Raw genomic sequence first — 14,295 nt, forward strand, 5'->3', positions numbered from 1 at the left:
AAAATTAAAGCTCTGAGAAAAAAAGAAAAAAAAAAAATAATTAAATAAAATAAAAAGATACTAAGATCTAAACCTCCGCGAGGTTGAATCGGGTTTAGGTCTTAGCGCGATAAAAAAATATACAAAAAAAAAAAAAAAACTTAAAAAAAAAAAATAAAATAAAAAAAAAATGTTAAAAAATATAATAAAAAAAATAATAAAAAAAAACAGAGTAAAAAAAAACAGTAGTACTAATAGTTTTAAATTTAGATACTAAGCATATATTTTGTAAAAGAGAGAATTCAAAACACATTGACTGGCCAGTTGGTTGCTTAAACCAGTGCCAATAAAACATAAACACACACACACTCTTCCCAAACCTTGCTTTCTTTCGACAGTTCCTTGTTCTCTCCATCTTTTATTAATATTAAAAACGGTTGTTCTGCTTACGTTAAAATGGTTCGCTATGGCAGATAGTGACCAACCATCTTCTAATTTCGTTACAATTCTTGATTTTAGTTCTTTGTCAGCATGTGGAGCCATTTTTTGAGGTTGAACAGAATAAGTTATCTGACAAATTTTAAGATTTCGCAGTGACAGTGACAGTATGTAAATAATAAGTATTTATCCTTCAAAATACACTGCTCCATTTTCTACAAAATACGCTTTAAGAGTCTTATCAGTTTTTTTGGAACCAGCTGTACCTACTATATTTAAAAAAAGATTTATTCCCGAGATTTTAGTGTTAAATGCCCTGGTCTAATAAAAACAATGCCACACCTACATGTAAAATTAAAGTTGATGACCCTAGTCTAGAAATATTATCATTTCTACCTCTATCAATAGTGTGTATTTATTATTAAAATCTAATGTGTTGCATTTTTATTTTCAAAAGAACTAACATCTGTGAAATTCTGTGAATTATCTACCTCGAAAAATCGTATAGACATCTGTTTCTGGGTGCATGCTTTGTTAAATGATATACCTCCCTCTGTTTCAGCTACTTCTCAGCGCCCTCTAATCCTGTAAAACTCTTCATAGCCTTCGCCCTTCATAGATAAAATTTTAGTTAACTGTACTTGATACCGAACACTCGTGGAATACCGGTCCGACTCCGATATCAACCGAGTAGATACAATATTCAAAATCAAAATAGGTACTCGTTCTGATACGATTGGTACGAAGTAATCAGAGTAATCAAAGTAACGATTACTTCGCTATTCGTAAGTAACGAGTACTTTGTAACAAATAGTTACTTTTTCAACATCACTACCTGAAATGTAACAATGTGAGTTTTGTCCGTGATTCTGTTACTTACCGTTGTAAAACATCTCCGTGAGCATATTAACCAGCTGTTTGTAGTTTTGTACACAGTTCATGCACAGTGATACCAACAGATCGAATGCTGCGGCCTGAGTTTGGGGAGTATCACAAATAGGAATGGCCGGGTCTTCGCCCAGCTGACCCGTTTTGTGTAATCTCAACATCAACTTGCTGGCGGGAAACAGGAAGTCTTCGAGCAATTCTTTAATCAGACTGCCGGACTCAGCACTACCCAGTTCGCACTTCTGTTCTGAGGAGATCAGCAAAAGGAGCTCTTTGGCGAGAAGGAGATGGCCTTCGATCAGTACTTCGTGTTTGTCTCTGGCTTTTCGTAACCACGCAACCTAAACAACCATTGATTTACCATTAAGTAATGTAATGTAATGGATAAAAGGCACAAAAAACTGAGTATAACTTAATAAACGCGAAAGGAACACAAATAAAATAAAAGAACAAAAAAAAAGACTCCAAATCAGACAGAAATAAACAGGGAAATAGGCAAAAATAATAAAGAAGTAAGGAATAAAAGAGAAGAAAGACTGTAAGAGTAAAAAAAGTAGAAAGAAATCAACGAGAAAAAGGAGAAGGCACAGAAGACACAATAAATTGCCTATTAATACAAAAAATACGGAGGAACGCAAATAAATAAAAAAAAAATAAAAAGAAAGAGTCCAAATGACAGAAAAACAGAGAAATAGGCAAAAATAATGAAGAATTAAAGAATAAAGGGAGGAAAGAATATAAAAGTAAAGAAGGTAGAAGGAAACCAAAGAAAACGGGGAAAAGGCACAAAAGACAATGAATTGTTTATAAATAAAAAAATACAGGAGGAACACAAATAATATAAAAGAACAAAAAGAAAAAGTGTAAATATGACTGAAATAAACAGGGAAGTAAACAAAAATAATAATTAAATGAGAAATAAATGAATGGGTTAAAGTCAAAGTGGTGTAAGTCACATTTTTAAAATTATGTAAGCCTTGCTTTATAATCTTGATATACAGAACTCTTCAAAGAAAAAGTGGTGTAAGTATTTACTGTATTACTATAAATACTTACACCACTTTTCCTGATGAAAAGAGGTATATTTATCAGGTTTATAAAGCAAGGCTTACATCATTTCACAAATAGGACTTACACCACTTTGGCTTTAACACCCTCAAATATAAGCGTAGAAAAATGTTAAAGCGAACTAGAGATAAACGGAACAAGGTACAAAAGATACAAAAAAATACATGTATATACAAAAAATACGAAAAGAACAGGAAAATTAACAAAAATTGCGAATAAAAAGAGGAAAGAATATAAAAGTGAAGAAAGCAGAAAATAGCCAATGGGAAAGATAAAAAATAAAATACCTATACGAAAAAAAAAGAACAGGCCAAAAAGAGATCGTAATATACAACAGCAATGAAAAAAAAAAGAATAACAAAGAGGAAAGAATATAAGAGTACAGAAAGTAGAATGAAATAAAAAAAAGTGAAGGACACAAAAAATTGCATATACATAAATATAAAAATTACGGCAAAAAACACAACACAAAAAAAGAACAAAAGAAATAGTCAAAAAGAAACCGAATTAAACAGCAAATAAGCAGAAATAATAAGGAAGTAAAGAATAGAATAGTAAAAAAAGCGGAAGTTAACAAAAAAAAAAAAATGAAAAAAAAAAGTTCGGAAGTAGACATGAAAAAAAAGTTCGACAGGAACACATAACATATACCGGGTGGTGAATCGTAAAACGGGCCTTTCTCAGCAACTGAGGGTACCTTATCAACTGTATTGTTTTAAATAATAAACGATAAAATAAAAATATTGACAGTTCAAAAATGTGAAAATAATAACTTCATTGCGACTTGTGACACATTATTGCACTGTGTGTGGCCTAATTTTGGGCTGAAAAACTGAAAAATATATTACATTTTTACAAAATTTTGGAATATAGCCCGATCAAAGAACAATCTGACCTCCAAAAAAATAAAGGAAGGATGAAAATTTGGGAACAGGTAGTTGAAATTGTCTATTATTATATAAGAAAAAGTTTACAATTCTACATCCCCTCCATTTTACAAAAATGGAGGGGAATACCCCTCTAGAAGGTGAAAAATATACATTCAAAAAAAGACCGGAATTGGATAAAATGACTCAATTCTAAACAACTTTTGTACTATAGAGTTTTTTCACTAAGTCAATACTTTTCGAGTTATTTGCAAGTGAATATGTTCATGTTTAACAAAATAAAACATGTTTTTGGACGGTTTTTCGGAGATAACTCAAAAAGTAAGTAAAATATTTTTAGCAAAAATATAGCTTATAAAAAATTGAAGAAAATGTATGAGGTCTGTAGACCCAGTAGAAGCAGAGTTGCCGCTAATAATAAGTAGGTTCTTCTTCGTCAAATTCCAAATCGAATATTTCAATGTGAAATAACCCAAAAACGGGACACTTTTCGGGTAAAATTCATTTTAACTTTTTTAAAGTGTTTAAAAAAAAGGTTTATTTTTGTTTTTAAAAAAAAACTTGTAACGTTAAAAGTAAGTGAGCTAAAAAAATCGCGAAAATCACCCCCTAATTAGCATCACAAATAAATTTTATCATTACCACTTCACAAGTTACTTTATCTATGTATTATTTATATGATCTGTAAGTTTAATCGGTTCAAAGTTCTTATTTATGAAAAAGCTGTAGTTAAAATGGCTTGAACGAGTAACTAATCACGAGTTTAGGCAAATTTTGAATAGCCACAGCATAACCAATTTTTGTTTAACAAGAAAACAAAAAATCAAGAATATTCAGAAAAATAAAACGTACATTTTAATACTCTTTGAGATTTTTGGTATTACTAATAATTTTTAAGTTAATTCCATAAACAATTCCATTCTTTTTTCCAAAATTAAAAAAAAAAATTGTTTTATTTTAAACCCAATTTTTTTTCAAAACTGAGCACTTTGAACCAATGAAATTTATAGATAATATAAACAATAGATAAGTAAAGTAACTTGTGAAGCGGTAACGATTAATTTTATTTGAGAAGCTAATAATTAGGGGTGATTTTCGCTATTTTTTTAGAAAAAAAAAAGAGATCAACAATACTTTGAGCGTAACTCACTTACTTTTATGTTAAAAGTTTTTTTAAAAAACAAAAATAAACCTTTTTTTAAACACTTTAAAAAAGTTGTAATGAATTTTCCCCGAAAAGTGCTCCGTTTTTGGTTATTTCATATTGAAATATTCGATTTGGAATTTGACGAAGAAGAACCTACTTTTCATTAGCTACAACTCTGCTTCTACTGGGTCTGCAGACCTCACGAATACACCATTTCTTTCACTTTTTTATAGGCTATATTTTTGATAAGAATATTTTTTTCGCTAAAATACTTACTTTTTGAGTTATCTCCGAAAAGCCGTCCAAAAACATGTTTTTTTTTGTCAAAAATGAACATATTCACTCGCAAATAACTCCAAAAGTATTGACTTAGTAAAAAAACTCTATAGAGCAAACGTTGCTTAGAATTAGTCATTTTATCCAATTCCGGACTTATTTTGAACGTATGCTTTTTCACCCCCGAGAAAATATTTTCACCCCGTATTTTCCAATTTTTGTTAAATGGAGGGGGTGTAGAATTGTAAACCTTTTCTTATATAATAATAGACAATTTCAACTACCTATTCCCAAATTTTCATCCTTCCTTTATTTTTTTGGAGGTTTTCGTCAAATTTTGTGTTCTCTGATCGGGCTAATATGTTTAATTCGTAGAACAATTTTAACAGTTGTTTTCAATACAGATTTCAATCCTTTACAAATAGTTTCTAATGTCTTTTGATGTAAAATAATTAAGGAAGCAGGAATTCAACAGTTTAGAATTTTACATTGAGATTCCTATGTCCCGTTTTCCAATTCACCACCCGGTATAAGAACAACAAAAAGCCAAAAAAGATAGGAACAAATTGAAAAATTAGCAAATATAAAAACAAAATAGGAGAAAAATATAAGAGTAAAGAAAGTAGTAGGATAACAAAGAGTAAAGGGAGAAGGCATAAAATACACAAGAAATATAAACATTTAAAACTTACATTTTTATTTGGTGAAATATTGACAACGAAAAACTTACCTCATTTGACAGTAGGGTCTCCACACCGTTGATGGGACATCCGGTAAGGTACGCTACATTGACTAAACGACATAACAGTTGAAAAAACTCGTGGGACGTGTTGGCGTGTTCGACTACGATGGTATTGATGAGAGAAAAGAGCAACGGCATGATGACGTGCAAAGCCATTTGACTGCTAGCGCCGCAAGAACATATAATGATCATCTGTTCGGCAGCTGCGACTCTTATGGAACAATTCGGATTGACTAGCACCAAGTCCGTAACGAAATAAGGCCACCAATTGTCCTGGTACAAGTGCTGCAAACTGCTGGGGTTGAGCACGACGGCGGTACTGAGCAGTTCCAGAGCTTCTTTGCAGAGGAGCACGTCGTCGTTGACTAGTTCTGACTTCTTCTTGTTGCTGGCTTCGGATAAAGAGTGCAAGTTTTCCAACGAGGCGTTGACAGCGCCGAGATTGTTGCTGCTCGCTGCCCAAACCAGCCGCACCAAAGCCAACGTCGTGGCTAGGTCTGGCAGTTCCCAATTCAACGCTTGACTGAACAGTGCTTGAGCTTGGCCGGTGTTTCCCGTTTCGGACACCATCAATTGCGCTAAACCTTGAGCTAGTTTCATGGAAACTTGTCGCAGTAACTGAAAAAAAAAACAGATATTATTTACATATAGGTACATAGGGAATAGTAGTAGAATTCAACGAGCATGTAATGATGGCTATTACTCACGATTACATGCGAGTAGAATACTATACTTTTTCTACGACCTTTTTTTATTTGGATTAGTCGAAAAATGTAATTATCAACTACTAACATTATTTAAAATCGGAAGATTTTATTTTTCATAAGAAAACATATTTTATATAACTATGGCAACACTGTTAGAATTACCCTTCTTAAGCTTATGAAACAGTTGTCATTAGTGTCATGGTATATAATGGCGGTGGCATTTAAAAATAAGACATATTTTAAGGCAATTACATAAAAAAGAACGTTTGCTCCCAATAAAAATTTATTGTACAATCAACGGTAAGTGAAACAGAATTTATTGATATAAATTTCATATCCGTAAACCCTTTTACGGAATTAGTACCCATTGTTTATGTTTATCTTTTAATAACATCAACCTTAAAATGTCAAATGTTGTAATTTAAACGTAAAAAATATACTGACCCACTGTTACAGTTAAAAACCCTTTAAACACTTTTCGAAGTTAATTGTTGATATAAATTACAATGATTATTTTATTAAATAAACAAGTTTAAGTAATTATATTTGCTAATAACAAGTATATTAAAAGTGCCATGCACCACTTGAATCTAACTTCAACCCGTGAGTAATGAACTATTATTACTCACGGGTAAAGTAGTGGGTGTTATTATCTATTGATAGATAATAATAATAAATAGTGAATAATGAGCATATTATTAAACGGTCCTAGAAAAATGCAATTTAAATCAAATAAACAGACAATAGGGAACTCGCATAAAATTTTAAATTCGAAAAAAATGTTATAAATCACAACAGAACATAATTTAAAACATGTATCAAAGATTAAAAAGTTTTGTTTGGCTTTCGTTTGGCCCTTAACCCTTAAACGCCCAAGGGTGGGTAAAAAGTGTCCACCTAATGCGTATTCCCTTGTAACATATTTATTACGTGTTTAAAAATTTTCCAAAAATTATTTATTGTTAAAAAGACAGCCTTTTATCGAATGTTAAATAGGTTCTACCGACATTTTTGAAAATAAAATTAATATCTTGAGTTAAATATGGGTGGGCATAAAAAGTACACACTTTGTAAAACTTGTAACTTAAGGTTTCTATTTAATTTCTCGTTGGTAGGAATATAATCCATATAATTATCGACGTATAATTACATAATCCACATAATTATCCACCAATGAAGAGGCTGAAAGGAAGAATGTGGAGAAAATCGACAAATCTGAATTACTGTCTTTGACTGGTATGTTAATTTTGATGTACATTGTAATCTTGTTGTGAGGTTTGTAAATTGTTTATATTAATATTTTAGAAGATGCTGTGTTTATTAAGCATAAGATTCTTAAGTTTAATCCATTTCCAACAACTCTCAATAAATATATCAGCTATTTTCGAGGTGGACATTTTTTACCCACCCTTGGGCGTACATGGAACCTAAAAAAGGTTGGGCGTTTAAGGGTTAAAGATGATTAAAAATTCAAATTAAAACAGGTGGCCCAAAACGCGTCGTGACGTCATTCGTTTAAATTATGTTTACATTCTTCCAAAAAAGAAAACAGAATTTAAAATTAGACATTATAAACGTCAGTAGAAAATACAGTTATGTAACCTCACAAGTGTTTTTGATCGTTTGAACTATTTTAAGTTGACTAAAGGTTCTCTAAACCAAGGCCAGAAAACAAAAATATTATTATGCAATAAAAAATGTGCAAGTTTCCTATTGGGACCGTGCAAGTTCGGCAAAGCGACCCCTATTTCTACGCTCTATACTAAAATTCGCACTTTTAATTAAATTGGCCAATTATATTAGTCCTGGTTACTGAATAATTGTCAAGGCCATAGTCCAAAAAAATAATAAGAAGAAAAAATAAGATTCAGGTTATGTTATGAAAACGTCAACAATTGTATGTAGTAAATAAAATTAGTTATTAAAATGCAGTACTGCAAGCAAAATAAAATTAATTAAATTTACCTTTATATAATAATTGCATATCATATCAATATTGTGGAGCAATATATAATTTTTCTGCTTCATTGACAGAAGGTATGAAATATACGTCAATTTGACAATTTCAATTGACAATATGAATTATTTAAGATAGTTGCAATATTTCTCCGCGACTCGCGCAGGGTCGTTTCTCGTTTCCCCTTCCAAGTACTTGCACACCGCGAATTAGGTTTGGCATTCGTTTTGACACTGACACTATTAAATGACATTTAAAATAGTTCAAACGATCAAAAACACTTGTGAGGTTACATAACTGTATTTTCTACTGACGTTTACAATGTCTAATTTTAAATTCTGTTTACTTTTTTGGAAGAATGTAAACATAATTTAAACGAATGACGTCACGACGCGTTTTGGGCCACCTGTTTTAATTTGAATTTTTAATCATCTTTAGGGGCCAAACGAAAGCCAAACAAAACTTTTTAATATTTGATACATGTTTTAAATTATGTTCTATTGTGATTTATAACATTTTTTTCGAATTTAAAATTTTATGCAAGTTCCCTATTGGTCAGTTCTCTTCTAAAACTGTTATAAATTTGGTCATAAATTGTTCAGAAATACTGCAACACGGTAATGATATAGAAAACGCAAACTCCATAGATACTCTCGTTCACTAATTCAAATTTGCCGCCCAATAGTTCAAATGTACGATGAATGAAGATGAAATAAGGTAGAGTTGAACTAATACTACACCGTTCCTTTCGATGATTCGATTTCGTGATATACTCTCGTTCACTAATTCAAATTTGCCGCCCAATAGTTCAAATATACGATGAATGAAGGTGAAATAAGGTAGAGTTGAACTAATACTACACCGTTCCTTTCGATGATTCGATTTCGTGATATTGAATCCTTCGGAATCAGTATCTCATGTGTATTTCTATTAATTCCCTTACAAATATCAACACTCTCAATTACCGAATAAAAGAAAATACCAGAAACTGTAACACTACTGGTTTAAATAAGCAATAGGAGAACACACTCTTCGAGAAATCACAGTTACATTGTGCGACTTAAATGATACTTTAACCCATTAACGCATACGGGTACCATATGGAACCAACAAAATGCGTACGCATCGGAGTGTATTTACCATATTGCCAGGTAAAATGTCGAAGAGATTCGGCCTATTTGTAGTTCAAAGTTACCTCTTCTTGAATGAGCAACTCAAATTTAGTTTTATACCTATTTTCCAGTTTAATAAATTTTTGAATTTACGGTTGGTTTTGTTTGTGCCAAAATATGGACATTCGTTTCGTGTATGTGTTTTATTTATTACTTTTTGCACTGCGATGCTCATTTTTGTTTTCAAAAGAATTTCTACAAACTTCAATAAATAACTTGTACAGGTTTTCATAATATTTCATCTTATGTTTTGTTCGGTAATTAGTCCAAAAATATGTGTGTTCCCAAATGGAACCGCTAGGAGATTTGCTAAATAAATCGTTTTCACTATTCTTATTTTTAGAGGAATTTCTTTAAAAGAAGATCTCGATATAGCTTTCGAGGAAAACTGAAGTAATAACGATGTTTCTGCAGTTTTCATAAAATCTCCAGCTAGTAACATTTTTACAGGCGAAGATTCGGCAGATGAAGATGGCGCGGGTTTTATTGATAATCTAAATCGTAGCCAGCTATCTTCGCGAAAATTGTGTTTTTGAATAATACTAGAATCGAAGGCATTGCTGAAGACACAATCGTAGACGGAACCACTTAGATCACCCCGAACTAGCAGAACAATTCAAGCTGCGCCAACTTCAACTGATAGGAGGTCTAATTATGTTCACGTGGCAACAACATGCAGATTTTTGCGAAGAAAGGGATTTGGTTCCTACAGTGTATGATTTTCCAGAGTCTGATTACTCAAAGTATGCTGTTTCAAACCTTTCATAACTTTTTGGATTACACCAACTAGACCTGTTAAAAGGTTTAAATTTAAAAACATTGTTTTTTCAGAAACCAAAAAAATTATTCCATAATACAATAAAAATGTGGGTGGCACTGATTTGATGGATAGCGATGTATCTTTCTATCGAATTGGAATCCGTTCCAAAAAAACCAAAAAATCGGTACTGGACTATGTTTACATACCTAGTGGTAGTGATGTTGACTATAGTTACTTTCGAGTATTCGTTACAAATCGTTACTTTTGTATAAAGTAATCATTTACAGTATTCGTTACTTTGATTACTATGAATACTTTTGTATTTGAGTACCGGTAATCATATCGAAAATCGTATTTCTCAGTAGGTAGGTATTTTGTATAGGTATTCCGATATATAACATTATCACAGATATAACGACTGTAGAACATTATCATTTCCACATTTTTTCGGTCAGTTTAGAAACTACAAAGTAATCAAGTATACTGGTTGTAGATACAATAGTCGTTACTCGCTCTGATACGATTGGTACGAAGTAATCAGAGTAATCAAAGTAGATACAATAGTCGTTACTCGCTCTGATACGATTGGTACGAAGTAATCAGAGTAATCAAATTAGATACAATAGTCGTTATTTGCTCTGATGTGATTGGTACGAAGTAACAAATTAATTAAATAAATTAAAACCATTGAACAAAATAAAAATATGAAGTGCTTAAAACCACATCTTGGAAGCATACAGATCAATAGTATAAAGAACAAAGAAGGCATAGAGACCAATAATATAGAAGAAATTATACAAATAACACAAGAATATTATAAAAACCTCTACAATACAAAACAGACACCAACACAAGAAATCCTTAAGCAATTACAAATAAAAATAAAAAATGTCAATTTCGACTTACAACCAGAAATCAGTAAGAATGAGATAAAAAGAGCACTCAAGGAGATGAAGAATAATAAATCGCCAGGAAAAGACGGGATAACTGTAGAAATGCTAAAAAATGGTGGGAAAACAACTAGAGAAGTTTTGTATACACTTATGAATAAAATATTAATGACAAAACAAATACCCAACACTTGGAACGAAGCAGTAACATTGTTACTATTTAAGAAAGGAGATAAAAAGGATCTAAAGAATTACAGACCCATAACTTTACTAAATGTGATGTACAAACTATTAACCAAGATATTAACAAACAGATTAACAACTAAATTAGATGGATACCAGGCAAGAGAACAAGCCGGATTTAGAAAAAGCTTCAGTACAAGTGACCACCTTTTAACGATGAAGATATTAATCGAAAAAGCTAACGAATATCATATCCCGCTATACATGGCATTTATTGACTTCGAAAAAGCATTTGATAGTGTGGAACACTGGGCAGTAAAGAATTCCCTACAAAACAGCAGAATAGACTACAGATATACCGACTTAATTACAAATATATATGATAAGGCAACAACAACTATCAAGCTAATGAAACAAACGGAGCCTATTAAAATAAACCGAGGAGTAAGACAAGGAGATACCATCTCGCCCAAGCTATTCAACCAAGCGCTAGAAGATGTGTTCAAACAACTGCACTGGGATGGTTTGGGTATAAACATAAACGGGCAATATCTGAATCACTTACGATATGCTGATGATATTGTATTAATAGCAGAAAGAAGTGAAGAATTACAAAGAATGATGGAAGAACTAGATAGAGAATCGACAAAGATAGGACTGAAGATGAATTACAGTAAAACAAAAACCATGACCAATCAACAAGAAGAACTAGTAATTACAGTGGCACAAACAAGAATAGAACAAGTAAAAGAATATATATATCTAGGACAAATCACTAGATTAAATAAAGAAAATCAGACCGAAGAAATAAAGAGAAGAATAAGGTTAGCCTGGGCATCATTCGGAAAACTGTCTTATATTCTAAAGAACAGAAAATACCCGCAATACCTAAAAACAAAAGTCTTCAATCAATGTATATTCCCTGTTTTAATATATGGCTCTCAGACATGGACGTTTACAAAAGAGAATATGGAAAAAATAGCAAAGACAGAAAGAGCCATGGAAAGACAAATGCTGAACATTAAATTATCAGACAGGAAAAGAAACGAATGGATCCGTAACAAAACAAAAGTGAAAGACGTCTCTACCCAAGTAGCAAAGCTTAAATGGAAGTTCGCCGGACACACCCTACGGCAGAAGGATGAAAGATGGACTAAGATGGTAATCCATTGGAGACCATGGAACCACAAACGAAAAAGGGGAAGGCCACAGATGCGATGGTCAGATGACCTGAAGAAACACACTGGGTCAAAATGGATGCAAATTGCCCAAGATAGAGAGGCATGGAAGAAGGAAGAGGAGGCCTATATCCAAGGATGGATGTTTAGGGCTGATTAGATAGAATCAAAGTAACGATTTGCCTCTGTGTAGTAATCGTTACTTTCGGTATTCGTAAGTAACGAGTACTTTGTAACGAATATTTACTTTTTCAACGTTGTACAGAAAATCTGGTCGTAATATTAGCAAATTGATGCAAATATCTGCTGCAAATATGATGTGGTCCTTTGTATTGACTGTTTTCGCAATTTTCATACCAAGTAACTCTTAACAAACATTTATCGGGTTCGCGCCTAGTGGTCCCATATGGGAACAGTTTTTTTTCTCAAATATTATGTCATTTACAAACAATTTTTTTGTTACCTTTTGTACAGAATTGTTACATTTAACAATTTTTAATAAATTTTGTTGAAAAAAAAATTTTTTCTCGGTGTTAATGGGTTAAGTTAGAGATGGTTTGAACTAGAATTGACAAACTGTGAATAAAATATGACAGTGAATCACTATTGTCTGTTTGCTTAAAAAGTAAAAATATTGTCTTTCACGATACTCGAGATACTTAAACTTAACACAAGATATTGATAAAACTTACATGATCCGAGTGTCCAGGAACATTTCGTAATGCCTGTCTCAAAAAGGTTCCCGGTGGAGTGGTATTTTCGTTGAAAGCCTCATTTTCTGGAGGAGTGTGATCTTCACTCAGTCTTACCAGGACGTGCGCGACAGATGTCAGTATCAATTTACATATTTTCAGGACAACTAGATACGCCGAACGTCTGGTAACGTTATCGGCGCTCGACATGAAGTTATTCTTCGTCAACATCTCGAGGAAGAGGTGGGCTTCTCCGGATATCATGAAGCTGTACTGGAATTCGTACGATTTTTCGGAGATGGCGTCTATGGCTGGCATTAACATAGTGTAGAGGACTTCCAAGTTGTATAATACCTGGAAAATAAGAATAATTTAGTCCAGGAACCGAAACTTTTCACCTCGCAATTTTTACAGAATGGATCGATTTGCTTGAAAATTTGAGAATAAGTAGTGGATAGTCCAAGGATCAAAATCTATATGATGCCGAAAGGCGCTTTTACCATGGTGGTGGTTGCCACACCATCACGGGGGTGGAAATTTTTATTATATTTTGACCGCAAAAGTTGATAAAAACATTCATTCTTAGCAAAAAATGTTCTATACATTTTTTTGATAAAATTAATAGTTTTCGATTTATTCGCTGTCGAAAGTGTTAGTTTTATATAGAAAAAATCAATGTTTTTCGGTTGTACTCATTTACGATTCACTCAATTTTTGCCATAGAAATTTTTTTTAAACCAAGTCTTTGGGAAGTAAATAACTTACAATTTCATATATTTAAACATTTTTTCGTATCTCTGATGCTAATCTTTCTATTCTGAAGAAAATGGCATTTTTTACCAAACTACAAAAAATCGATATTCGCTTTTAACTTGTTTTTTAAAAACTAATCATTCTAAGCCAGTCAAACTTCTAGAATCTATTAATAATACATAAATAAAGAAAAATTAATAATGCCAATGACTAAAAACACCGCTAACTTACATTATTATGCTTCCAATTTGATTTCTCCTTTTTTTGCAAAAAAATATATTGATTTTTTAACCGTAACTATTTTATTTTTTATCTTAAAATGTTTGGTAAAAAAAGAATTTTACAGGTTTTTACAAGATCTATAAGCCTATTAATATTAAATATTTTAAAAATCCTCAGTAGCAAAAAGAAGTGACTTTGAAAGGGTTGGTAAAGGTGGTTTCTGCATGTTATTACAAGTTTTAATTGTCAATAGCTCACTCAATTTTTGCCGTAGAGAAAATTTTTGTAAACAAGGATCTTGGGAATTAAATAAGCTACAATTTTATATTTAAACATTTTTTCGTATCTCTGATGCT

At 32.0% G+C, this 14,295-nt stretch overlaps 1 protein-coding gene across 1 annotated transcript in view; it reads right to left on the reverse strand.

Annotated features, from left to right (window-relative positions):
• The window catches only part of LOC114328255 (probable ubiquitin carboxyl-terminal hydrolase FAF-X), an 80,722-nt gene that overhangs the window by 40,797 nt on the left and 25,630 nt on the right, over positions 1-14,295 (reverse strand). Inside the window, exons 5-7 of the mRNA XM_050659603.1 lie at positions 12,965-13,318; positions 5,414-6,043; positions 1,298-1,646 (exon numbers count right to left, since the gene is read on the reverse strand). Of these exons, the coding sequence (XP_050515560.1) occupies positions 1,298-1,646; positions 5,414-6,043; positions 12,965-13,318 (1,333 nt within the window). The remainder of the gene's footprint in view (positions 1-1,297; positions 1,647-5,413; positions 6,044-12,964; positions 13,319-14,295) is intronic.

This window comes from Diabrotica virgifera, chromosome 8 (assembly GCF_917563875.1).
Source record: "Diabrotica virgifera virgifera chromosome 8, PGI_DIABVI_V3a".
In the NCBI taxonomy this organism is placed as follows: domain Eukaryota; kingdom Metazoa; phylum Arthropoda; class Insecta; order Coleoptera; family Chrysomelidae; genus Diabrotica; species Diabrotica virgifera.